This window comes from Colius striatus, chromosome Z (genome assembly GCF_028858725.1).
Source record: "Colius striatus isolate bColStr4 chromosome Z, bColStr4.1.hap1, whole genome shotgun sequence".
Classification (NCBI taxonomy): Eukaryota; Metazoa; Chordata; class Aves; order Coliiformes; family Coliidae; genus Colius; species Colius striatus.
In genome coordinates this window covers 53,556,692-53,582,105 of record NC_084790.1, presented here as the reverse complement: position 1 = coordinate 53,582,105, position 25,414 = coordinate 53,556,692, and the positions used below count along the sequence as shown (strand labels likewise).

The 25,414-nt window shown below is 38.1% G+C and overlaps 1 protein-coding gene across 1 annotated transcript in view; it reads right to left on the bottom strand.

Annotated features, from left to right (window-relative positions):
• SLC1A1 (solute carrier family 1 member 1) overlaps positions 1-25,414 on the bottom strand; it is a 50,727-nt gene that overhangs the window by 13,428 nt on the left and 11,885 nt on the right. Inside the window, exons 2-6 of the mRNA XM_062017665.1 lie at positions 20,954-21,094; positions 6,168-6,260; positions 4,220-4,334; positions 2,147-2,189; positions 594-701 (exon numbers count right to left, since the gene is read on the bottom strand). Coding sequence (XP_061873649.1) covers positions 594-701; positions 2,147-2,189; positions 4,220-4,334; positions 6,168-6,260; positions 20,954-21,094 — 500 coding nt within the window. The remainder of the gene's footprint in view (positions 1-593; positions 702-2,146; positions 2,190-4,219; positions 4,335-6,167; positions 6,261-20,953; positions 21,095-25,414) is intronic.

The following is a 25,414-nucleotide window of genomic DNA, read 5'->3' as shown; positions in this document are numbered from 1 at the left end:
ATACTTCTGGGTTCGTACTCTATTGAATTCCTTTCTCCCTCTACTCTGCTGTGTCTAAGCTTTACAGTAATCAACACCACCCATAAGCTTTGCACAGCACTAATGAGACAGTTGCTAAAGTTCTTCACTTTTGTCTCTTTACACTTTTTTTTCAGAGTAAGAAACTATTAATTAGCAAATACCCTCCATTGTTTTGCTTTGCTTTAAAAAAGGAAAAAACATTCCTCATTATCTCATAGCTGCTTAAACATTTTTATGCTGATACATCTAGCCATTCCACAGTTGACTGTTCTCTTTACTTTCTCAGGAAATTGACAATTACTAGCATACATATTTAATGGAGTATATGAATAGATTATTTTCTCATACCACTTATTATCTGTGGAATGCTTAATTACCAGGGGAATTCTTTGGTGTTCTTAAACCTACTTTAAGAGCCTCATAATCACCTCTTGCATTCACTTATTTCTGCTAAAATCTATCTGTGCCATTTTTTTCCTTTTCTCAATTCCTAACCACATCATCCAAACTAAGTCTGTGTTCCTTCTCCCCACTTAATTTATTATGAAGGCATACAACAATAAAGACCTCACCTCTGAAGCCTCAGTTGTTGTGGCAGTTGTTACAGGTTCTTCTGTAACTGTGGAGCTATTTTTATCCACACCAGTTGTAGCTTCAACTTTTTCACGTTTGGTTTTATACTGGAAAAGTTTTTAGAACAATAGAGTAACTTATTTAGAAACATGAGGAAACTGAAGAATGGACAAAGACATAGCCTTTGTCCAGTAAAAATAAGGGAAAAGAACCAATCTGACATGAAGCTAGTACACATAGCCAAACACGTTATATCCCCATCACAGTTCTGTACTTTAGATGCTCTAGATCAAACAAGTGATTCACAGAGAATATGCTACAAGTTCTGCTCTCCAGGCTCTTGGGTACCCTGTGGACCTGGTGCAGCCTTGTGGGAGATGAAATACAGATCCTGGCAATGGCAAGGGGACTTTTTGCAGGGACAGTCTGGAGAGAATTGCTGACAACTAGCCCAGGAGAGGTCTGCAGAGCAGATGCATCTGAACACCAGACCCCTGGTAATGCAGTTGGCATAGCTAACATCATTGTATAAGACACACAGTCATTCTCTGTGGCTGAGCTGGTCACTTTCTAGTCCCTTTTCCCCTTATTACCAGACCCTGAAGGTCCTGTGCACCTAGTAGATAAACCAGGTTTCTCTTTCCCCTCCCTCCTGGCCTCACGATTCCTGGATGCCCGGCTGACCACTCCCCTTCTTACTGGCCTCAAAAGTCCCAGGTCAGCCCACTGTTGATAACCTCCCCATAGAAGAGGGAAGCGTAACAGCCCCCAGGCCAGTGTCCATAAAGCCAAGCAGTTACAAGTCCTGAGGTGGAACTTGGGCTGGAGCTGCTGCTTGACAGTGAGATCCAGGACAGTGGCTGGTGATGCCTCCTCCACCATTGTCTACTTCCTCTGAGTACCAAGGGAGTGATTAATTTCTTTTATAGGTTTTTCAAGTCTAGATCATAATTGTTACATTGATATAGCAAACCAAGTATTAAGATTTGACCCCATCCGCAGACTGTCCAGGAGATTAAAAACCATAAGCTAAGTGGTGCTGTTATAAAATTGTACTGCACCGATTCTGCTTTTTCTGAAAGATGTATCAAATAGAGTCCACCAATTGGCTGCCTTTTCCTTAGGATGGATCATCAGGTCTGGCAATGGACACTAGATGTGAGTCATATCTGGGTGGAGGCTAAGTTATGCAGACTTCATCAGACAATGAGGGTTTTCAAGAACAAGGAAATAGATCCTCATGGCATGGTTCTTCTAGTTCTATATGTCCCAGAAGGACAAATCTTCTTTTATGTACTGCTCGGTTTCTGCACCCAGAAACTAAACAGTGTCTTTTTGCAAGGGACAATCAAGGACTTAATAGCCGAGAATACTGTTTATCACAATGAAAATTAAACCAAGATGCCTTAAAAAAAAGGTTTTTAATGGGATATTAAGATACACTTGGACTTCTCAGAACTATTACCACACATAGTTTCTGGCAACATGAAAGAAGAAAACTTTGTAGTTAACGATGGAGAGTATAGTAGCAAAGATGAACATTCTGACTTACCTGTTGAAAACAGGCCTGGACAAGGTTTTCTGGGAACATATTCCTGTTAAAAAAAAATAGAGGTATTTCAACATGGTAGCACACTAAGTTGTTTACATAAACAAAAGGATAAAATCTGCTACTTGAAAAACATATCAGCTTGTGTTCTTTTACCCAGAAAACAATCCAGAAAGCACTGTATGTAGCACCTTCAGATATGAAGTCCAAAGAAATTAAGGGTTCAGGACTCTCAGTGATCAGTTGACTGTTTTCCTACTGTTGAATTTTCAGAGTTATTTTTCACTATTTGACATTTATGTTGGTAAACTAGCAGTGGTGTGCCTCCTTTCCAAATGCCAACTTCAGATTGCAGAAAAAAGCATTCATTAGGTATTTAATGAATAGTCAGTCAGTATGGAAGAAGTCAGTTTATATATTTAAGCATAAGTCTTTTATCTTCCTTCTTTCACAAATTCTTGCTTTTATTTTTCAAGTTTTTAAACAAAAATTTCTTCAAAGGCAAGAGTAGCTTGTATAAGCCTGGGATTTTCCTTTATCTTTACAAGACTTTCAGGATTTGGGTCTTAAATCCAATAAATATAAAGAAATAGGAAAATTAATTACAATTCCTTTAAAAAATAATATCCCAAACTCCTCATTTATAGTCTTAAATTGTTCACAAGAAGGTGAGCTACAAACTGTAACAAAACCCCAAACCACTCTGTACTACAATTCACACCACTTCTTACTGTAGGAAGAGTTTTTTATGCATGGAACTACAATAGCCCTAAGAATATGTGTGGAAATGTTCACGTAGAAGTTACTGGTAACAGGTTGCAAAAAGACTTTGTAATGCAGCCGGTCGAACAGTTCCCTTCATTTATTCCTGAGCAAGTGACCAAGAGGAATGAGATGAGTGATCCAAGGAGCTGCTGTTCTGGTCATGCATAGGCAGGAGAGGACAGTGGCTGGGAAAAGCTATGGATTGTTGGACATGGGGATTTGGGGTTGAGGACTGTTAACTCACACACAAACCTCAGAGAAATGGAGTTATTCTCAAAGAGCTCTAGCTTGACCTGTGCTGGGGCAGAGTTGTCCCAGATGACAGAGTCATTTGCCATTAAATAGGACAGTGACTTTTTCGAGGCAGATATACACATATATGTATATATACATGTGTCTAATTTATGAATACAAAAGAACTGCCTATCTGGAGTTGCATCTGCAAAGGCCAGTCACACCTTCTGAAATAACAAGTGCTGATAAAGTAAATTTTAGATCTGTGGCAGTTGATACTTACAAAACAGATTAAGTAAAAATTCTACAAAAAGAAAACAGCACTCAGGAATAGTGATACAGAACATAAACTAATTACAGCTGGAGAAAAAAAATAATCCACAGAATCATTTTTGAGAGGACTACTGCACCACTATCAGACATGCATCCCTTTTTTTTGTGAGGTTTTTTTTTTTCTGATCCCTTAAACACATTAGTTCTGAAAACCCGTTGAAGACTTCTACAGACTTTTCTATGAGTTTTCTTCTAGACATTTGAAGTATCTTATAGTTTTTCAGGATGCTGATGGAGGAAGAGTTATTATAAGGTTGTCTCAGACACTGGTGATGCAGTAAACTTGTTGAACTGTGCAACCCTAAGAAACCTTTGTATACTGTACCTGTTACTCTGCCTTCTGCCTTGAGAGGGAAAACTAACACTGCAATTTTGGATGTTTGTCTATGCTGGACGACAGAGAAGCTGCTAGTCAGTAACCTGCCAACCATTCAGTCCTTTCTGTTTTGTTTTGGGATTTTTTTTTTTTTTTTGGTAAGAGGTGAATTTGGCACATCAATTTCTTCAAAGCAGGAAATCTTTGTTGTCCTTGGTTTATTAACCAAAGTCGATGGTGTGAAGACAACTTTTTTTAACAAACTGCTTCGAATATACTCTAAAACATCTAACCTGTTGGAATACAAGTTATTTTCTCCTCATGCATCCAAACAACATTAGAAAGCATTTCTGGCTTATTACATAATACAAGTTTATTTGTTCAGACTTCTGCAGCCAAGGTATGGCAACTATGAAAGCAAACCTCACCTGATCAGATCCAGCATGGCATCAACAGTACTGACTTCTGGGGTACTGCCCACTCTGTCAATATCATTTGCTGATTGAGGCACTCCAGGTTTAATGGTCACAACTAAGACAATCCCTGCAGAAGGAGAACGAGAAGAGTTCACAGTGCAAGCAGAGGTGTTGGTGCATCCTGCCTCAATGTATCCCAGGTAGCTTAATTCCTCATGAGGTAAACTCACCAAATGCTTTCCCTGGCCGCTCATGCAGAGCTGTTCAGGAAAGACAAGTCTGCAGGTGGTGTCCTTTGATGTGTGGGTTCCCCCAGCACAGGAGTTACTTGTGGCCTTGCAACTAGACTTGAGTACTCTAGCTTTCTTTTCACATATATGGTACCAAATCACTACTGCTTACAGAGAGAGTAAATTACTTCAGCTGGGCTTCAGCTGAAGTGTTCTCCAACTTTCTTAATGGTGATCTTTTCAATTGCTATTTACCTTTTCCCTTATGCAGCTCTTCTTGTTTCCCGGTTTCAGATGTGAAATAACAACAAGAAGTGTGTTGTCCTGTGACCCCAAAGTCAAAAACAACACGATGCTTTGGTAAAGTTAGCAAAAATTATGTAAGGGCATCAGAAATGGACTGAAATAAAGAAACTATGGATAATAAATACCAGGTTTGACCCTGTGAATATTAAAATAAATTACAAATCTTCCATTTACTTTAGCTGCTTCATTTTAGGCAATTTTACTATTACATGAAATACATACAAGGCCTTTCCAAATGTACACCATTTTTTGTTTTTTCCTCCCCCAAATCCGAACAAACCTAAAGCAAATGAACTAGTAAATCTCAATGTAGGTAGAAAAAGGCATTTGCATAACCTTCAACCAGACAATAAGAAGGCTATCTAATGATAGCTGTAAATAAATGCAGGACTGAATTTGTGTAACAATGAAAAAATATTGTAATATCATAGAACAATGTAGAATAGCAAGGACCTATGGAGATTGTCTGGCTTAAACCTTCCTTCAAGGTAGAGAAAATTTTCAAGTTAGATACATACTGATGTTAGTCTTTATTAATTTTCCTCACTATGTATATATCACAGAAAGTTCCCAGACAGGTAAGATAGCCTAAACTGTGCAACTGCAGTGGTATGTTATTCTCAGTGATGCAACCTCTAGAGATTAATCTGGCCTTAGATATGTGATTCTTTGTCTTTTTTTAAATACTGCTTTTCTTTACAAGTAGACCACACATGATGTACATTTTGTCCTTCAAATAAACACATTTCTTTTTAGGGGGCAATAGCTAGGCACAGCATTCAGTTGAGGTCAACAAAATACAAACTACAGAGGAGACTTTAATTTTACTATTTCTTAATTAAGAAGGTAGGCTGTAGACATTTGTTTAAGCAAATATGAAAGACCTCAAGATTGCTGGTAGGGAGTGTCGTTGCTGGTAGGAAATGAGCCTCCTGCAAGAGGAGGTGTGGATTTTAGAGAGGTAGGAGTGCAGTCTGGCAGTGACAGAGGGGACAGAAACCTTTTAGGAAGGAAATGAGATAACAAGGAAAGCAGTATTTTCTATCATTCTTTCAGTTGAGACACATGATATGTTTTTGCATCTGAGAATAGGTGACAAGCTATCACTTTGCTATAGAGGAAATTCCCTTCGTAGTTAAGGCTGGCCTTTGATGTTTGTTCAGCTTCATCCCACTGCTGGCCACTGTTGACCCAATTCTTATCTTTCTGAGCTGAAATCTATAGCAAAATTGCTGGTGGCTTGGTGGCTTTGTACTGGAGAAGTGAACAGAAAGATTAACTTCTCCCTGTATCTGGCTACAAGTATGTCAAGATGTTTGGTATTCCCATCTCTCCTCTCTATCATGTCTTAGTAATGTCACAGTGCAGTATATTTGTAATGAAGTAGTGGTGAGGATTTCTAAAGTTACGCTTTCACAGAGTACCTAGTATTACAGCAATGATTGTAGTGCAGAAATAATATATGACTGCTCGTAAACCAATCTTCCCAGAGACACTGGAATCCAAAGCAGCAACACCTGCAAAAAGAATCACAAAACCAAAACATGAAATGGCAGTATTAGAAGAAACTTGTTATTTTTGTTGTTTCTACGTGGGAAATATTTTCCTTATTCAAGATATTTTGAAATACCTAAATTGCCAGCTGTACTTCTGAAAAATGTCCGTAGCAGACCAACATATTTGCTTCTGCTTCTTTGCAAAAATCCAATTTCTCTGGATTTTTCAAGGAAAAAGATAATTCAGCTTTTCTGATTCCCTGATGTTCATGATGAATTAAGACTTCTCTGGTTTATGAAATTATGATTTATTTCTATATTCACTTAAATAATATTTCAAATCTTCAGATCAGCTAACATTTTGGCTTTAAAACGAAAAGCCATGGGAAGGAGGTTGCTCAGGGCTGTTGTCCCAGGTTGCTCAAAGGCACATACAGACAAGTAAAGCTTGTTCCTTGTGGGCTTGCTTTCCGTAACAGGTTGTTTTTACTTTTGTTTTTCTTTTTTTGGACCAAAGCTTTTCTGAAATCTGGGCTGTTCCCCCTCTTCTGCCTGTATCATCATTTCCAGGAACTGAGGGCAGTTTTTCTTAATGAAGGGGGAGAAAGTGTTGAAGCAGGTCAGTTGACTGAGGTAAACTTAACTTCTGGCAACAACATTATATTAAACTGCTCATGAAGTGTATTTAATTGCTTAAAAGATTTACAGTTATACCCGCAAACATACAATTCAGTAACCAGGGTAAAATGAGCATTGTGACTATAAAACTTGATTGTCTATAACCACACTAGTTAATAATTTACTGCTATTTATTATACATTTATAAAACATTTATATCTTTATGTTTATTGAGACAGATTACCAAAGACTTGAGAAGTTCCCTTGTATAGGACAGCAAAAATATCATGAGCATAGTTAACCTCAGAGAAGCAAGACTTTGTAGAAAAAAAGATGCAGCTTTGAAACCTAAGGAAGAAAAATCAAAAGATCTAACACAAAACTAACTTATTGATCTTTGAGCTCAAAAAGGACCTTGGCAAGCATACTTTAACCATGTGTCGATGTCTCTTTCAGAAGGTGTAACAGTGGTAACAACTCGTGCCTAGAGCATTCATATAATGCCTTACTTGTTCTGTTAATTGTTATTCAAAATGCAAACAGCACCGGGGTGGGCGAATGAAGGTTATTTTATTTCATCATCTATTTAATTATTTTGGGGTTTTCCATGAGACAACGTATCATCAGAGTGAGTACAGAAGAACTACATAGATGTGTGGATATCATGATATAAAGACTCATTTATAGAGAAAGTAAGGATAATAAAAGAATTATTCCTATGTCAAGGGAATACAGAGCAGTGAACAGAAGAAAAAAGCGATGCTACATCTAATACAGGAGGCTTCTAGTACTAAGGATATTGTCTTAGGCAGAAACACCAGAATGGGCGCAGAATCTTGGCCATAATTTTTATTTTTCACCTTGAAAACTTGTAAATAACAGGTGGAAAGGAGGACTTGCACATTGCTGTGGGCTCAGGTGTGGAAATGATTGCAGTGAGAACTCTTGAGAATGGAGAGTAATAAATAATGCTCTGTGGAGAATGGAAGAGCTGATTTCAAAGGCTGTCAATCTTGAAATTTTGCACTTGATATATTAACTTAGAAGACTTCACATCATGTTTTTAAAAGACAGCAAAATGCTTTTGCCACAGCTCTATGTCTTTTAATGACAAAAACTAGAAATTACGGAATGTTATCCTAAAACTTGCTGTATTGACTGTCAATAGCAGTTAGAGTGGAGGTAAGATAATAATCTTCGTGGGATGGAGTGCTTCACAAAGCTTGCCTGACAGTCTTCCTGACTCAGCTAAGAGCCTAATAATCATGCAAGGTTATTTCCCTGGAGTACTCAGCTGTAAAGATTCTACAATTAGTATGACACGAAGTTCCTGTGACAGCCTCTCTTCTGGCTCCAAATGAAATCCCTTTGCAAACTGTAACGCTCAGTGGAGTTACAGAGGTATAATTAAGGGAAAACTTTGCCCCTGCCTTTGTAAACTGGATAATGGTCCTGTTTGTGTGTAAGCTGTGCTAGAATCCATCTTGTGCTTCCACTGTCATGTCCGTGCTGCTTTGCAGGTAGCTGTAAAAACACACAAAGCAGTCAGGCAGACATGACTGCATAAGTACAAGTATGCTCCGAGGATGACAGGTGTGGGGTTTTGGTTTTTACTGACAACTGCTGTACTCCAAAACAAAACTGCATAGAGGATTATGCTTTCATTTAGAAAATAAAGTAGCATAGACACAGGTTTGCACTAGGTCTTTTATGTTGCAAAGCTCCTTTTATTCATACTAGCTTGTTACACATAGGAAAACACAATATAAAGAAAATATCCACCTGCCATTAGTAAGCAATTAATAATATATGGTAATTGATAGCTAGTGGTCACCTTCTCAAGCCAACATAAAATTAAATTTCCTTTGAAAAAAAATCACAGTTGTATAACCTCTTTGTAAAGAGTTAATGGAAGATGTATTAAACAAAGCACACCACTAACACCGATTTAAGTTCCTAAGAAAACTTCTTTTCTCAAACTAAGATGGCACATATAATACTCAAAATGAAAAGCCCACAGTCTTACAAGTAAAGATCAGATCACAAAACCAGTATAGTTAAACTTCAGGATCCTACTGTGGATTACTTTTCTAACCATTTTTATTTTCCCTCTCTCAGCCTATCCTCAAGTTTTAAATTGTTGAAACAGATTTGAACAGACAAACTGTAAATGTAGTCTACTATACAGATTTTGAACAGGTATGATTAATTCTCTTCCATCCTTGGGCATTTCAAAAACTGCAGTATTTCACAGTAATTCCTTACATTTTCCTGCAAGATATGTTCAAATTCAGCTATAGCCACTGAAGCATGGAATGCAATTATGCATCTGTGATATACAAGACTTAAGGGAGATGATCACAAAAGACACCAACTGGTGTTAAAATCTGTTAAACTATCTACCTCTCTGCCTGTGTTATTTTAGCAGAACAGAATTATGGTTGTAATATCTGAAGCCAAATTTGGGAGTCTGGGAGTAAAAAGGATTGCATTAAGGACGGGAAACAATCACAGAGCTCTTTGGACTTTCAGTGATTATCATCTTTATGGTTCCTTAGGAGTAACACCTACATTCCCAGGGTTTGTCATACTGTTCTACAGAGGTGTGCCAACTGAGCACAAGGATTTATGCTTCCAATTGTTCTTTGTCAATACATTATGAGAGGCTATATCTACCATTTGGTGCTCTGATTGGCTCAGTTCAGCAGCACCAATCATACCTACACACCTTGGATTTTTTTTTTTTTTTTGCTGCTCTACAAATTTCAGTCTCATCATCAAGTGCATATCCTGTAGTACTACTTCGTTGTTTCCAAAGCTGCTAAGAACAGTGCAAGCTGATAGATTTGCTTCTTCCACTACCTCACTTCATCTGCATGACAAATTGATCATCAGCAAAACTGGCAGAAGGCTGGCTGTCTACCTCCCTTTGCCAACACTACTACACTTGATGTGAGTTTTCACTGTACAAAGACTGCTCCTAGCACTGATGTCAGACTCTTCTCCTTAAGCGTGACTCTGAGCCAGAGGGAAGAGTCTGGCTCAAGGGCCTTCCATGTCCATACAGCTGCCAGCTTTCTCAGTTTTAGCAGCTGATCACATTTCTGAGGAGAAATAACTGAAGTATGACACACATCAACTGTACACCTTCTCTCAAGGTTCTGATATCTAATTCACTATTGTAATAAAAATAGGGCAACAAAAGTTCCTGAAGAGTAGAATGCTATGCTATGGCTTTTACACCTTCTCATCCAGGACTAAGATGTTGCTTAAAGGACAAAATGCAGTTCTAGAACTGCTCCAAACTGTCACCAGCCTTATTGCTTTAACTCAGGAGTTTCTGCAGATGCTAAAAGAATCACAAAACAATTCTTAACTTCTTTCTCCTACATGTACATGTTTTAATTCTTATCATCCACCTTGGCTTGGCTGGCTGCAATGTGCAGTTACTAGGTCATAGAAGTGCAATGGACGTCCAGAATAGTCAGGTCCATTAAAAAAGTTTTCTAGAGAATGTTGCAACAGACATACAAAAATAGAAACTCAAAGGAGAATCTGAAAATGCATACAGAGAATTTCAGTAAGCAATCCTTCTAAGGGGCCACAATGTTTTACATAGCAATGGTAGTGTTGCTTTATTGCTGGGGTGCACTGTGTTACGGGTGGTTGCAAAAACATAAGATTTACTCTTTGAAAAATACTGGAGGAGGGGAATAATGAAGCAGTGGAGACACAGTGCCCTTGATAAACGGATAGCTGTCTGAAATGCATGAGTTCCTTTGCTTTGAAAGATGGAGCTGAGAGTGTTTCTAATTTAGGACATGAACAGTAGCAAAATTTCAACTGCATCTGACTGATATGACCTCTCTGTTCTGATTTGATTTTTTGGAATGTCATTTACCTTGTACTGACTGTTCTCATTTAATCCTTTGATCATAACAGAGCTGATGGTCATAACAGCAATCATTCTTGGAAGCAGGTGACAATTTTGAATTAGTTGCCATATTCTTCTACTTGCAATGGAAAATGCTACTAAAACTAAAATAGTTTTTGACATGTATCTTCAGAAGTGAGACATGATTTTTGTTTGCTCGAGGAACTGAATGCTAAATTCTAGCTTCAGTGTTGACTTGCTTAGCAAGCTTATTACGTATTTTCTTGTACCTCTGTGTGTCAAAGATAATCCAAATTTGCATTCTTGTTCCATAGCCAGCTCTATTAACCTACTGCCAGGAAAGGAAAGAATCTCACACAAAGACTATTAGATTTAATTCTATTTACAGGTAAATTTCGTCATTGTTTGATAGCTGCACAGTGGATATAAGTGTGAAAGTTTCGTTTTCACAGCAGGGAAAGGTCCTCTCTGCTGTCCTGTGAATCTGGGACAAGAATCACCTATGCAATCTCCCTTGTTACTTACCAGTCCACAGTGTTTCTTCCTAATGGTGTTGGAGTTGCACTCCTCGAGACTCAGAATAGACCAAACGGTTAAATTTGCCAACTAATCTGAACTTTTTTCACACATCGAGTCTCTTGGTGATGTAGATATATCTACTTTGGGGGTCTGCTTTTGCAATGCAATCCTACCACTACATCTTCATTACCTGTGCGAAGAATGCTTCCCTCAGGGCTTCTGAAAAACAAGGAAGAGTACCAAAGCCAGCTGTCCGCTATATTTTTGTCCTCAACCTAGTATTTCCTTTTCTTCTGGGCCTATACTCAAGTTTCTGAAGGCAAAACCGTGCTGTATATACTTCAGATAGTAACTGCTGCAGGGGGAATCACCAAAACACTGGTGAATTCAGAGCCTATACTTAAAGCTGTCTTTAACTCATCCAAGATTTTTCACTCTTTCCACTCCAGACTCAGCCTTTTCTCCCCCATTCTGTCCTTTCAGTTGGAACAATCTCATAGTACGAGTTTATCCTGACTGTAATTAACCTCCTGAAAATTCACTTTCTTCAGATTCTCCCTGAAATCTAAGTTTTTTAATTAGATGCAATGGGAATTACTGTTTTTCTTTCTAACAGTTGAACGGTGAATCTTCTGTTCCTTTTCCCTTTGCTTTTTGGAATTCTCTAGGAAAAATGCAATACTGCATCCCCTATATATGAACAGGACTTGTCAAGACTAAACAAGTAATTCACCAGTGTCTACTGAAATACCACCCACATCCAGGACTTCAGACAGCACGATTCTATGCACAACTTCACTATTCATCTAAGACACAAGGACTCAGATGCTGCTATCTGTTAATACCTGTAGATCATTCTCAGCCATTTTTCACTTGCTATGCATCTCATATAATTTTATTCTTTCCTCCTGTTTACTGTGTCATGGGGCTTGAATTATCCTTTGTATTTAATAATCCACTAGCTAACTGAATAACATATAGAGATAAACCTCATTAGGAGGACAATTCTGAGTCAGATATTGGCTGAGAAGATTGGGTAACAAAGCAGCTAAGGCAAATGGAAGCCCCCAAGAAACAGCCTCTCAAATTAAATTTTTGGTGACCCACTACCTCTATCTGTTACTAGAAGTCTTCTGTTAGTAATCTGTCAGTCCCTCTGTAACAGCAGCTATCCTGTCTATTCAAATTTCATTGTTACTTACTGTAAAGGAAAAAGGATTTGACTGCCATTTCACTAGTACTGTTGTGTAAATGCAAAAGAAGAATGTCTTACAAATGAAAGGAAAAAAGACTAGCAAATTAGGAGGAGGGTGGGCAGACAGTTGCATACAGATAATGAATAATCATCTGTTAGTCCTAATTAAATACCACAAAAAATTTAAATCAACAGATTCTTGACACAAGCTTGCATGATCTATTGAACCTATCACTGGATTGGCATCATAAATATCGTCTGCTAACTTTGAAGAGGCATGTAGATTTTTTTTCTTTTAAAAAAACAAACCAGACTAAAGCATAGAATGCAATAACAGTTAAAAATAATATTTCAAATGCAGAAAGAGGATGTCCTGGATAACTTAGGATGGGGTTCAAAGAGCAGTTGTTATGAACCTTAGATAAAAAGGGGCAGATAAGTAGGAAATTAATAGCTTCTGGCAATGAGAGGGATGAAATGATTCTAAAATGGAAGGAAGTCCAGGTAAGACGTAAAGAAAAATTTCTGACCTTGGATATCAGTTTGCTAAGGGACTGTTTTAATGTCCTGTAAGCAGTTGGCACAATCAGCATTGCAGCATTGTGTTATGATCTTTCCCTAGACAGCTTAGTGGACCACATGCATAGAAAGAAGGTATTAGTACTGGTTTCCATTCCTCTTATTTGCAAACAATATCACTCATAAGAAAATTTTAATTTTCCTCTAGAAAACTCTTAAGAGGTTATATATTCTCAAGTTAATGCCTTTTCAGAAGATTTGATGTTGATCAGATGGAATATATTAAGATATTATAAGGAGGGAAGATAACACATCTGCCAAGATAGACAAGCTAGCAAGAATTGTAACAGAAATTAGATTCAGTTCATGGATGTAGCAGAAATAGTCTTTGCACTGTTGCAAGTGAAATACATACAGAATGAATACGCAAAACTTGGGAATACTGAAAGTAACTGAATTATCTCAAAATTACTGGTAGTAAAATGTACAAGTGGACAAATTTTAGCTTCCAGACTCAAAAACTTCAACATTACACTACATTTTAAAATTTATCATGATGTCTATGCACCTGGATATGGAGTAAAAAAGTGAATGCAAAGTGGCTTATGTAGTGGAAATGCTGTTTACACCCTGAGCTCGAGAAGAGCAGAAGCACTCACTTCAGACCCACCCACAGTGATGCCACAGGGCTGGGCCATGAGACAGTGATGGCCAAGGCTGCAGAATGCCTGCTGTGTTGGGGCTCTTTGCCCTTGAGAGATAGTGGTAATCACGCTCCATGAACCAGAAGTGCACTTCAGAGTTTTATTACTATGATTTAATACCTTAAACAATGTAGAGGCTGTCTTAGTTGCATAAGGTCAACTGATATTTACGGGAGAGGAGTAGATGACTGTGACAGAAGTAATCTGAAGAGGATGGGCACAAAGCCTTGTCCATTAATAGCCCACAACTCTGCAGTCCTCCTTGCCTCAATGACTGCACATGGACAGCAGGGACAGGACCTCCAGCATCCCTCAGTACAATTGAAGGCAAAAATTAACAGTAGTACATTTTCTGTCCTTTGCACAATGTACGTGATACAAAGGGACACGGTAAGTTTCCTGCCTGAGCCCAGATGACTATGCAACAGACCTTTTTTCTTGGAGGTTCTTTTGGCTTCAGAAAGATAGAAAGCAAGTGAAGAACATGCACATATCTCAAGAGATGGTCCCTGAATATCAGAGGTTCCACAAGGACTGGACACCAGTGTGATGTCTGGGGATGCACAGGGCCTGTGAAGGATGCCTCGGTCACTGAGTATCTCACAATAGCTGTGCTTCTTTGACTTGCAGAAATGGAAACTGCTGAGGCAGCTGCCACTCCAGAAACACTAAAGGAAAATTGATTTGGAAGTCCTGCATTAAACAAAACGAAATAGGTTTGTTCTGCCATTTCCTTGTCTTTGCTGCTCTACAGTACTTTACATCTGTGGATGCTTTATATCTATATAGAAATGGCAGATCAATTTCTGAGCACAGGCACAGCTTCAGTATGTTTTAATTTCAATTACTAGTATAGTGGACAAAAAAAAAAGAGGTTTTTTAAGTCTGAACTGTTCTGACTTTTGAAAACAAACATGAGAAATAAGAACAATCTCAACAATATTCCCCTTTGATTTTTTCTCATTGCATTCCAGCTTTTTTGTCTCTCATTTTGTACATTTTGTCTCCATTCACCAAACTTGGTATCATTGTGATAAAGCAAATTAGCAACTTTCCAAACATAGATCCAAGGCAGCAAACTGATATTTTAAACTTGAACAATAAAAAGAACAAATAACCCCAGACATCCATCCATCAGCCATGATTCAACATGCTCTGTTGAAAGGGAAAGCAACGGTGTTTGCAAATGCAAAACGTCACGTGGCCCGAGTACCTCACCGTGCCATTTTTCTCTCACACACAGTTGTAATAGTCCATTGACAGCTAGAATAACTCAGATTTGTTATAGAATAATTATTTTTGTACTACAAGCAAGAAGTGCAAATAAAAAGAACGGACAGTTGGTACTACAAAAGGTGGAAGTGGCGGGATGCCATCTAGGCATCCTGCCTAGGTGGGGAGGAGCAAATGAGAAACTTCGTGGTTTGGTTGTTGCCAGGTAGCTTAAACCAGGATGTGTGGATTAGTTAGCTTCAGGCTGGACAAATAAGTTTCACCAGCTTGTACTCAAGTACAGGAAAGTATACAGTTGTCTTCAACCTAAGTTCTGGTGCAATCCAGACAGAAAATAGATTTGCAAATATTTACTGCCATTACATACCCTGTGAATCTTGGCAAGAGTCGCCAATGGCGACTAATCTGCTCAGTATGGAAATTCTAGAGATTTTTCATTCTGTAAATAAAATTAGAGCTGTGAATTTCCAAGACTTTCAAAGACATGTTCTAGGCATTTAAGTACTCCTAGAATTATTGGATTTAAGCCTCAAATTTTCCAGGACGCACACAAGGGATTCCTTTAAATTATTTTTCCTTACAAGGTATCTAAAATAATATCTTTTGCCATTTCCAAAATAATTTCTCCTTTTAAAGCAGAACTTCAAAGAAGTGGATACTACTCCAAAGTGGATTTGGGGTGTGTAGTATTGTACTCACTCTAAGTCTAGTTCTAGATGTCACAGCAATGGTCTTGAGTAACACACTAGGTTTTTAATTTTCAATTTCCCCATGCCACTATAGCAGGAATACATCATATTAATGATGCACCAGTGTATTATTAGCAATTTGAGGGAGATCTAAAAGAGCTAGATATTTTGAACTTAAGTATCAATAGTGGGCTTAAAGGTCAGACTAAATCAAAACTTGGATCTGCCATCCATTAAAATAAGTACGAGAAGAAGACAGCAATTAAAATTAATCTCTGAGGTAGACTAAGAATACTTTAAAATGCACTACTCAGACTTTTCTGTCACCAAAGCAAGGACTTACTAACTATACTTTACTTTTTTCCAAATAAATCCTTATGTTACGTTTTTTATTAGGTTACAGTTCTGCCTCCAGGCAGGTCAGTGGAAAAATTCCACAAATTGCAACTTGTATGCTGTGTAAAATAATAACATCTTCTTTATGAGGAAAGGCTGTGGGAACTGGTGCTGTTTAGTCTGGATAAGAGGAGACTGCGGCGGATCTCATTAGCATCTGTAAGTATACAAATAGTGGATGTCAGGAGGTTGGGGTATCACTTTGTTGTATCTAGTGACAGGACAAGGGGTAATGGGATGAAGCTGGAACACAAAAAGTTTCATTTAAACGTAAGAAAAAACTATTTCACTGTGAGGGTGGCGGAGCAGTGGCACAGGCTGCCCAGGGATTTTGTGGAGTCTCCTTCTTTGGAGGTCTTCAAGACCTGCCTGGATGTGTTTGTGTGTGACCTGATCTAGATGGAACTGCTTTAGCAGGGGGGTTGGACTGGATGATCTCTAAAGGTCCCTTCCAACCCACACCATTCTATGATTCTATATAAGTACGTTCTATTTTACACTCTGAAGAACTGTGTTTTGAAAGAAAATCACATTCTACTCAGCTCTACATTTAACCAGAGTAAAAGAGAATTTTGCATTTTCAATTTGAAAATACACTGTGTTCCTGCTCTATTTGAAGAAGTCAGTGATTCATTAAGACAGGATTTTCCCCAACAAGTTAAAATCACTAATAGTTTACATTTTGCAGAAACTCATGGAATCTCAAGGAATGATTCCCACTATCAATGTCTCTGCAGTGGGCTAGATTTATATCACTGTAATGAACAGGGATCTGGTCATAGGAAACATGTTTGTGCAGAGCTCATTATCTCAAGAGCGTATGTGTTAAGTTGATGCCTTTCGGGTTGTGACGTTACCTTTTAGGACACTCTAATCCTAAAAAGAAAACTACAAATTTTGTTTTCAATAATGCCTTGGCGATTCCTCTGCAAAAAATGTTGTCACCAAAATACAGTATTTTGACATGACATACATTCACAAAATAGATTCCTATAGGCATCAAAACGTCCTAGATGCCTTTGAACCCAACACCATGGTCTGGTTACAGTTATGCACCAAATGAGCCATTGCAATTGTCTCTGTGCACACTCTTAAACTGTGGCAAAGGCTCAATAACATGGCCATCATTAAAGGCTTAATGGCACAACTTTGTCTCATGGTGAATTAAGTAACATCCTCTTAGCTTATGAACTAAAGAGACAATCATTCAGCACCAGTTGATGTGCTGTCACTAGTTGTGCAGCAGTTACTTCTTACGTATTGCGACCCTAAACATCTGCCACTGAGCATTCGAACCTGTACACAGTTCCGACAGTTGTGGTCATTGGATATAAGCTCTACAGCAGTCTGCACAATATGCCAGTCCTGAGTAGGTGGGCATATTCACAACATATCTGGGTCCACCAAAGAGAGACAGCACACAGACTGCAGTTACAGCTTTGTATGCCCTACATTTAGTCAATAATGATGAGGTTACATTTGAGGAAAATACTTCTGTATCTCACTCAAGGGAAGGTTCACAGCCAAATGCAGAGAGATGTGCCTCTGTCACTAACAGTGAGGTGCCTGACTTGTTTTAAGACATAGCTGAAGACATCTCCTGGATCCTCCTTAAATAAAATTGAATATCACTCCTTGTTCTATTCTTTATAGTATTTTTTAAAGTGTGACTTTTGCTTTAGCACTACAATCCAGAACTGCAAAGAGATCATGTCGTCTACCTTGGCTTTAGTCAAGCTTTTGACAGTGTCTCCCATAACATCCCTGCAGAAAAAAATTGATCAGGTACAGGTTAGATAATTACGGTGAAGCGAAAAACTGGCTGAATGGCCAGGCATGGAAAATTGTGATCACCAGCACAAGTCTGGTTGGAGGGAAGTCATTACTGCTGTACCACAGAGGTCCACACTGGGGCCAATACTGTTTAACATTTCATCAGTGACTCAGACCATGGGGCAGAGTGCACCCTCAGCAAGTCCACAGATGACAGAAAAGTGGGAGGAGCGACTGATATCTGGGATGGTTATACTGCCATTCAGAGGCACATGGATGGGCTGGAGAATTCAGATGAGAGAAATCTCATGAAGATCAAAAAGGACAAATGCGGAGCTCTACATATGTGGATACATGGCACCAGTACATGTTGGAGGCTGACTGTATGGAGAACAGCTCTGCAGAGAAGGATCTGGGGGTCTTGATGGACAAGCTGACCATAAGATAGCGACATGTCATAGCAAAGGCAGCCAACAGTCTCCTGGGCAGCATTATGAAGAGCACTGCCAGCCTGTGGAGGGAAGTAATCATTTCCCTAAACACAATACTAGTGAGGCTACACCTGGAGTATTGTGTTCAGTTCTGAGTTCCTCAGTAAAAGAGATGGACTTACTGGAGTGAGCCCAGTGAGGGTTCACAAAAATGATGGAAGGACTGCAGAACCTCTCACATGAGAAGAGGCTTAGAGGGCTGCAACTGTTCATCCTGGAGAAGTGAAGGCTCAGAAGGATCTCATTTATGTGTATAAATACCAGAATGGTGCAAGGGAAGAAGACAGAGTCAGACTCTTTTCAGTGGTTCCCAGAGGCAAGACACAAGACAACAGGCAAAAAATAAAACCCATGAAATCTCATCTGAATGGGAAGACACTGTTTTATTGTGAGGCTAGTCAAACATATTGCCCTGAGAGGCTGTGGAGTTTCCATGCTTGAAGATATTAAAACCCGGACTGGACACAGGCCAGCAGATGACCCTGAGTGGGCTGGACTAGATGGTCTCAAGAGGTCACTTCCAGCCTCAACCATCCTGTATGACTGTGTGAAACATAAAAAATGACTACTGTGCTTCATGATTATACATAGGCCTACTTAGTCCATTTGAATATGCATATCTGATGCTTGAGAGATTACAATATTTCTTTTACAGGAGGCAAAATATCTCATCAACATCCTGAATAAGCATGTAGGTGAAAAATGAAAATCATCATGCACGGACATGCCTGCTCCATTTGCTTTCCACACATATCAGCATCAATAGCACAGAGACAGATAGAGTTTTTGTCTTCAAAAGCAGCAGAGCTCTACACACTGAAGTAGATTCTCACCTTTATCAATCTTGTTCCCTTTTTCTTGACTAAAAATCTAACATAGAAGTGTAGAAAAAAAATATGTGCTTCTTTTCCAGGTAAACTGAATATGCTGAGGTCAGAACCAGAGCATCTCATTCTCATGTTTGTAAATGAATTTAACTCCTGTAATCTGCAATCTCTAAATTCAGGCTCGCATTGATAGTTACAAATGCAGTTTACTCATACTGGAATGTTAAACATTAAACAGCAGCATAATATTTTTAACAGCATTATTCTTGTTTTCTGTCACAAGTGCTGGTCGGGGATACATTTAATAAACAACTAATTTCATTATTGTCTTAATGATCCAGTTTATTACTGAAGACAAAGGCCCAACTTCAGACACAAATAAAAGCTTTCTCAAAAAAAGAAATGCATTAGCCTTATCTTGGCAGATTTTCCTGGATCTGCTGTAAGACTCAAGTTCAATATGACAAAAGTACAGTTCAGTTTTCTTATGCTTTCTATCTCATTTTCTCCTCTACATAAAATTGATGCTGTTCTGTCCATTCATTTAAAACTTCAAGTCCTTTTATTACTCTCTCTGTTCTTCTTTACATACTAGCAACTGTTACATGCCCCTTCATTTCTTTGGACTCAGCCCTTGACTATTTTCTGCTGTCATTTGTCACTGCCTCCTGCAGCTTTCCTTTCGTGATGCCTTCATCTTGCAGGTCTCCACATTCTCTGTTTCAATCCTAACACTGGATTCCTGTCACCCTGCATTATAGGTACATCCTAAGGGCCTTGACAGCTTTCCTTAGGCTCTTTCTGTCACATGCCCGCTTTGAGGTGTGCTGCTGAAATTACTGCTATTTTTGGCAATGACCTTTGAAGAGTTTGAGACTTTGTATTCAATATCTTATTCTCAAAAGCACTTTCACAGCATGATAAAAATTCCATTTTCATTTTCTGACCACAACATACTTTCATCTTCTGCAGAAAATGTTTGATATAGTCCCATGATAATCCAACCAGATAACAAACATCTGGACACAAATGCATTTCCAAAATACAGGCTTTCTGGAGATTAAAGTGGACAGTATAGTGACAAATGTGTCCTGATTCACTGTAGGCAGCTCAAGGAAACTTAGTCACAACCCTTGTTCCCTCAGTAAAGGCTTAAAGAATAAAGACAAGTTTGTTTGGCTCTCTTCACCTTTTCTTTTCTTTTTCTTTTTTTTTTTTTTTCCCAGAAAGGGTATTTGACATTTGGTTCTGGTTTTTTGCATTGGGCTCCCTCTGGCAACTCTTTCAAAATCTTTCCTATTGGGTGAGCTATTAGCAAATTCTAGCATGCTTTGACAGGGTTCCAAGAAGCTTGCTTGCTTCTTCCAAAAGAGGGAAGTTTTACCCATCATTCCATAACCCTTTCCTGGCCACACGATCTCCCTCCCCACTACCTTGTACTTCTCCAAAATTTCTTTCAACCAAGCATACTAAACATATTTTTTAATGTTATTTATTTTTCCTAATTTATACTTTTCTGTCAGGTTAGTGAATTGAATGGACCCATAGAAACAGCAAACTCCAGAGCTCATGCAAGGTACCTCATGTGAGCTGATACAAGATATACACAAAGAGATACAAGAATCTATAAGCATGCAAGTTATTATCTCACATCTCTTTATAACTTAATTACCAAATAATGGTGCTAATCCTTCCAAACCTATTATCATTATAAATAGAAACCTTAATAAAAATTTATGCAAACAACACTTTTAATTGGAGTTCCATCAGATTGTTTTTAAAGGTTAGTACTTTTAGAAAAAAGATGAAACCACAACAATAATCTCATCTGCTAACGGCACATTTTCAGTCATACCTGTGATCATACTTGATATGATTAATGGCAGAATGATGAGTTTCAGCATTCTTGTCAGCACTTCCCCAGGAAAGGAAAAGTAGAATTTATCCAGGTTAGACAGTTTGCCATATTCCCGTACTAGAACTCCGACTCCAATACCTAAAAGGCACATTAAAAAGTGTCACAAATTAGCAGTAATTTACAGTAGAGACATGGGGGAAAAGGAGGAAAAATACGGCAGAAGCAGTAAAACAAAAAAAGTGAGCAATAGGCACATTTTTTACAGTGAGGATGGATCTTAAGAAGTGAATTAGAGAATCAATGTGTCCATTTCAGTTCTATAGATATTGATGACAGGCATAGTAGTAACATGTATAATTCTTAGCTTGGAGGATGTCTTTAGGTATGTCTTTGGAAAAATCTTGATTATGCCCTGTGATTATCAGTCCAGTCATTCAGTGACTTTTTACTTGCTTTTGCTAGCTCTAGAAGACCCATAACTGGCATTAAAAAAGACCACCAACAATATAATATAAAACATTAGTAAATATCAAAGAAAGAAAATGATCGGATATGAACAGATAGTCTGCACTGATGAAAATGTGTACCCAGCAGCAATATTTTCAGTAATTGCTGCTCTATATAATAAGAGAGTGTGATTAAAAGAACTAATCTAATTTCATAATTTCCAGGAATCTGATGAACAAAAATACACTCATTCCACTCAATTTCACACTCATTCCAAAATGTGACTGATCCACAAAATAACAGGCTGTAACTTCAATCAGTGATTGAGCCATGACATGCAGCATCTTCATATTTCCTCTTATCTTTGGATTAAAGGAATTATCAGTTCTAGCTTCTCAGATAAACTACAAGTAAGAATTCTACCAAAAGAAAATAAATCACAGTCCAAAAGATGCATTTATTCAGTCTGACGGTCAATATCTTTATTTTCACCCAAATTTTCAAATGAAAATCACTGGTATAGGAAATGTGTTCATCAGCATTCAGAAAGTATTATGACTGTTGTTTTGCATATGAACTCTGTAATGCTTCATTCCTAAGCATTATCTAAACTAAGTATTAAGAGACTCAATTTCTAACTGGATTCAGGAACAGACACCGCAACTCAGAACCTTTCACTACCCAATGAATGACGAAAGGTCTTACTCATACGGACAGCCTTACTGAAGTTCATGGAATTATTTACTTCCTTTGGAATTTTAGTGACATCAGTGACACTTACTTTGCAGCAGAATTAGTACAGCAGTACAAGAAGGTGCTACCAGTCTGCCACTACCAGCCTTGATGACTCATGTAAACTTGCAGGATTCCCAGAAAGCTGTTAGTGCTCAAGACCTCTTCCCTTAGTTCTGTTTTTGATGGTATACAAGGCACTTAAGCTAGATGTTGCTCAAGCAGTCCAAGGTTTGACTAAAAACACTTACAGGATGTGTTCCTTATTTTAAGTGACTGAAGCTGTGAAGGCAGACAATGCTAGCAGGTTCAAAACCAGATTTACGCAAATCCAGACAAGTGGTCCATGCTGTTGATGCTGAAGGAAACAGATGGGGATCCCATATCAGATTCGCTACTAAACAAGAAACTAATTTATATTCTTTACAGTACAGATTTTTGCAAAAATACCTCCCTAAAGATTCACTATTACTATGGTCTGTGCTAGATCACATGCTATCTGAATATTGGTCAATGCAGAAATATAAACTACTAGTTACCGTCACAGAACTTGACTCTGAGAGCACAAAAAGAAAATGAACCTTATTTTCTGTGCTCTATCTGCACCTGCAAAAACAAGTTGAAAGAAAATAGGTGCAGATTATAAACTCCTACCAAGTCTTTCCTGTTAATAAAAAGATAGAAAATGAGCAAGGTAAGCTTTCAGGCAAACAAGTTGCTTTAAGCAACTATTAAGATTTCTGATTTAGGTGTTGTCTGTGCCAGTGAACACAGATAATTTGAATTCCTTGCAATGATCTTGAATCTTAATAGCCTTGAAGATATTTGTAATATTATGTAAATGGCCTTGATCAGTGAACGATAAGAGACAATGACCTCTAATCTAGTGACTGAACTAAATGTGCTGAAAACAATTTCTCTGCACTTTAAGATAAGCCGGAGCAAGATAAAGCTCTTTTCGTAAACTGGTGAGATGTACTGAAGTCAGTTGCTAAGGCTTTAATCCTGAAAACACCAGCATAAATAGCTGAACCTAAGTGTAAAGGTAACCTCCATGTCTTCAAATATTCTTACAATTTAGGATGCTTAAATTGCACCATGACTAGACTGAAAGTTTATTAAAAGTTGTGTAATTCCAGGCATGACTAGGACATGTTCTAATGCTGTGCCTTTCATTCCATGTGGTGACTGTCATACTTGACCAGCTGTGAAGTTTATCATTGTATATTTGGCAGGATTACTAGCAAGTAGAAAGAGTCACACTTATTTGCATTCTTCAGAGTTGTCTTTCACTACAAAAACTTCTCATCTGCTCTCAGTTTTATCAGGGTTTCCTTAAGCTTTCTGACTTGCACATTTATATTTGTTTAATTTTTGGTGGTGAGGATATTATTTATCTTGTGGCAATAACTGAGAATACACTTCCTTGTTCCAACAATCTTTTGTAATTTCCACTTCCTTGTTCATGTTATTCCTTTACCAAACTTGAAATTGTGTAGTATGTAAAAATTCAGTAAAATGCAGCTACCTTTTAAGTGGAGCTAGTATCTAACATTTGTTGCTCAAATTAAGACTGGGAATACAAGAAAAAAATATTTTGTAACAGTAAGAATTAAAGGCTAGAAAGTTGGAAAAATAAATTTCCTTATGTACTGGCACTGGACATACATAGAACTTTTTTATCCTCATCTCAATAACCAAGTTCAACTAGAATTTTCTTCCTTGGGAACAGGATACACAGAAAGAAGTGTGGCCCAGCATAAATAAATTCTCATAGTCACCAGCGTTTTTAACATCACAGTGATTACAGCAGCCCTAGGAAAGTATAGACAGATTTCTTTTGTTAGCTACATAGATGCTACTCATACTCCACCATTTCTGAAACTAATTCTTACATGTACAAATACTTTACCGGAGGCAAAGCCTCTACTATGCATTGTGATTTTGCTTTCTTTTGATTTTTCTCTTCATGTATAGATTAATTTACTTCTGCATTTTTTAAACAGCAAAGCATCACTTTTCCAGCTTGCCCTCTTCCTCTTTCCTCAGTTTCAATCACTTTCTTCTTGTTCATGCTAAATTGTTTTTTTTTTCCCTATCCCCTCACCTTGCTAAGTACTGCTATGATTTTTAGCACAAGACCAATCCTCTACTTACAGCTAAATAGCACATATCATTAATTTCTGGACTACTAGGCAGAAGGGAAGGATGAATGTGGAAAAAAACCAGTACAATCCTACATTTTTATTTAACTTTCTAAGGCAAATAGCTCCTTGCAACTGTGCACTGTACAGCACGTGCTGTATTGCATAGTGCTTATGTTTTATGTCCCAGCAGTTAGTGACAGAAAAAGAAAGGTACAGTCTGGTGTTGCAATGCATCAAGTAGCAACAGGACAGTTGTCTTGCCTGAACCCGTATGAAACAACATGTGCCTTGACTCCTTGGCACTACTCCCCTAGGTGGCACATAGTCTTTTTTACATGCTTATCAATAGACAGAAAATCCTGTAAAGGAAGGCCACAAATACAGACTAAGATGGGTGAAGGGTGAGAATGAGAAGGGTAATAGATGAAAAACAGTAGGAAAAAACCCTGAAAATGAGCATATGAAGAGAATCTTTTGGCACCCATCTTTCAGGTAGTTCAAGGATTCTCAGCATAAAAAGCCAGAGGGAATTTAGGCTTCCTCATTATGAGAGGACCCTTTTTTTTTTTTGGTCTTACCCAGAGAAAAAGAAGAAGAGAGCAGTGCAAGGGGATAACACCTGCAACTGGCTGCATTGCATGTAGCACTCCATGGATCACATCTGCCAAGCCTTAGGCTTTCCAAGGCCTAGGAGATGATGGCTGTGTGCAATAAGGTATCAGAACCAGTCTGGCCTGTGTATGTGTGTGCAGTGAGTGAACCACAGAAATTAGGTAAAATGCATCTTTGGAGATCATTATATGTAGAAGGGTCTGCATACCTGCAAAGACAATTGTCATATTGGGATATTTGGTGAATACTCATTTATCACAATCTGCCCTATATCTAGAGTATATCTTTTTGAAAATTGCTGTTATTTCTGAAATGATGTTTCATTACAAGGATAAATTATTTGCATGGGAACAAGTAGGACATAGGATTAAATTTTTCTTCAAGTAATGTTCTTCAGTTTGTGCCACAGATTTGGAAACAAGTTAAAAAAAAGAAGCACACATCCTATTTAAACAAATTCCATAATCTCAGGGTCTCAGCTATACTAGCACACATGGTGAGTATCACATATTATCCTACA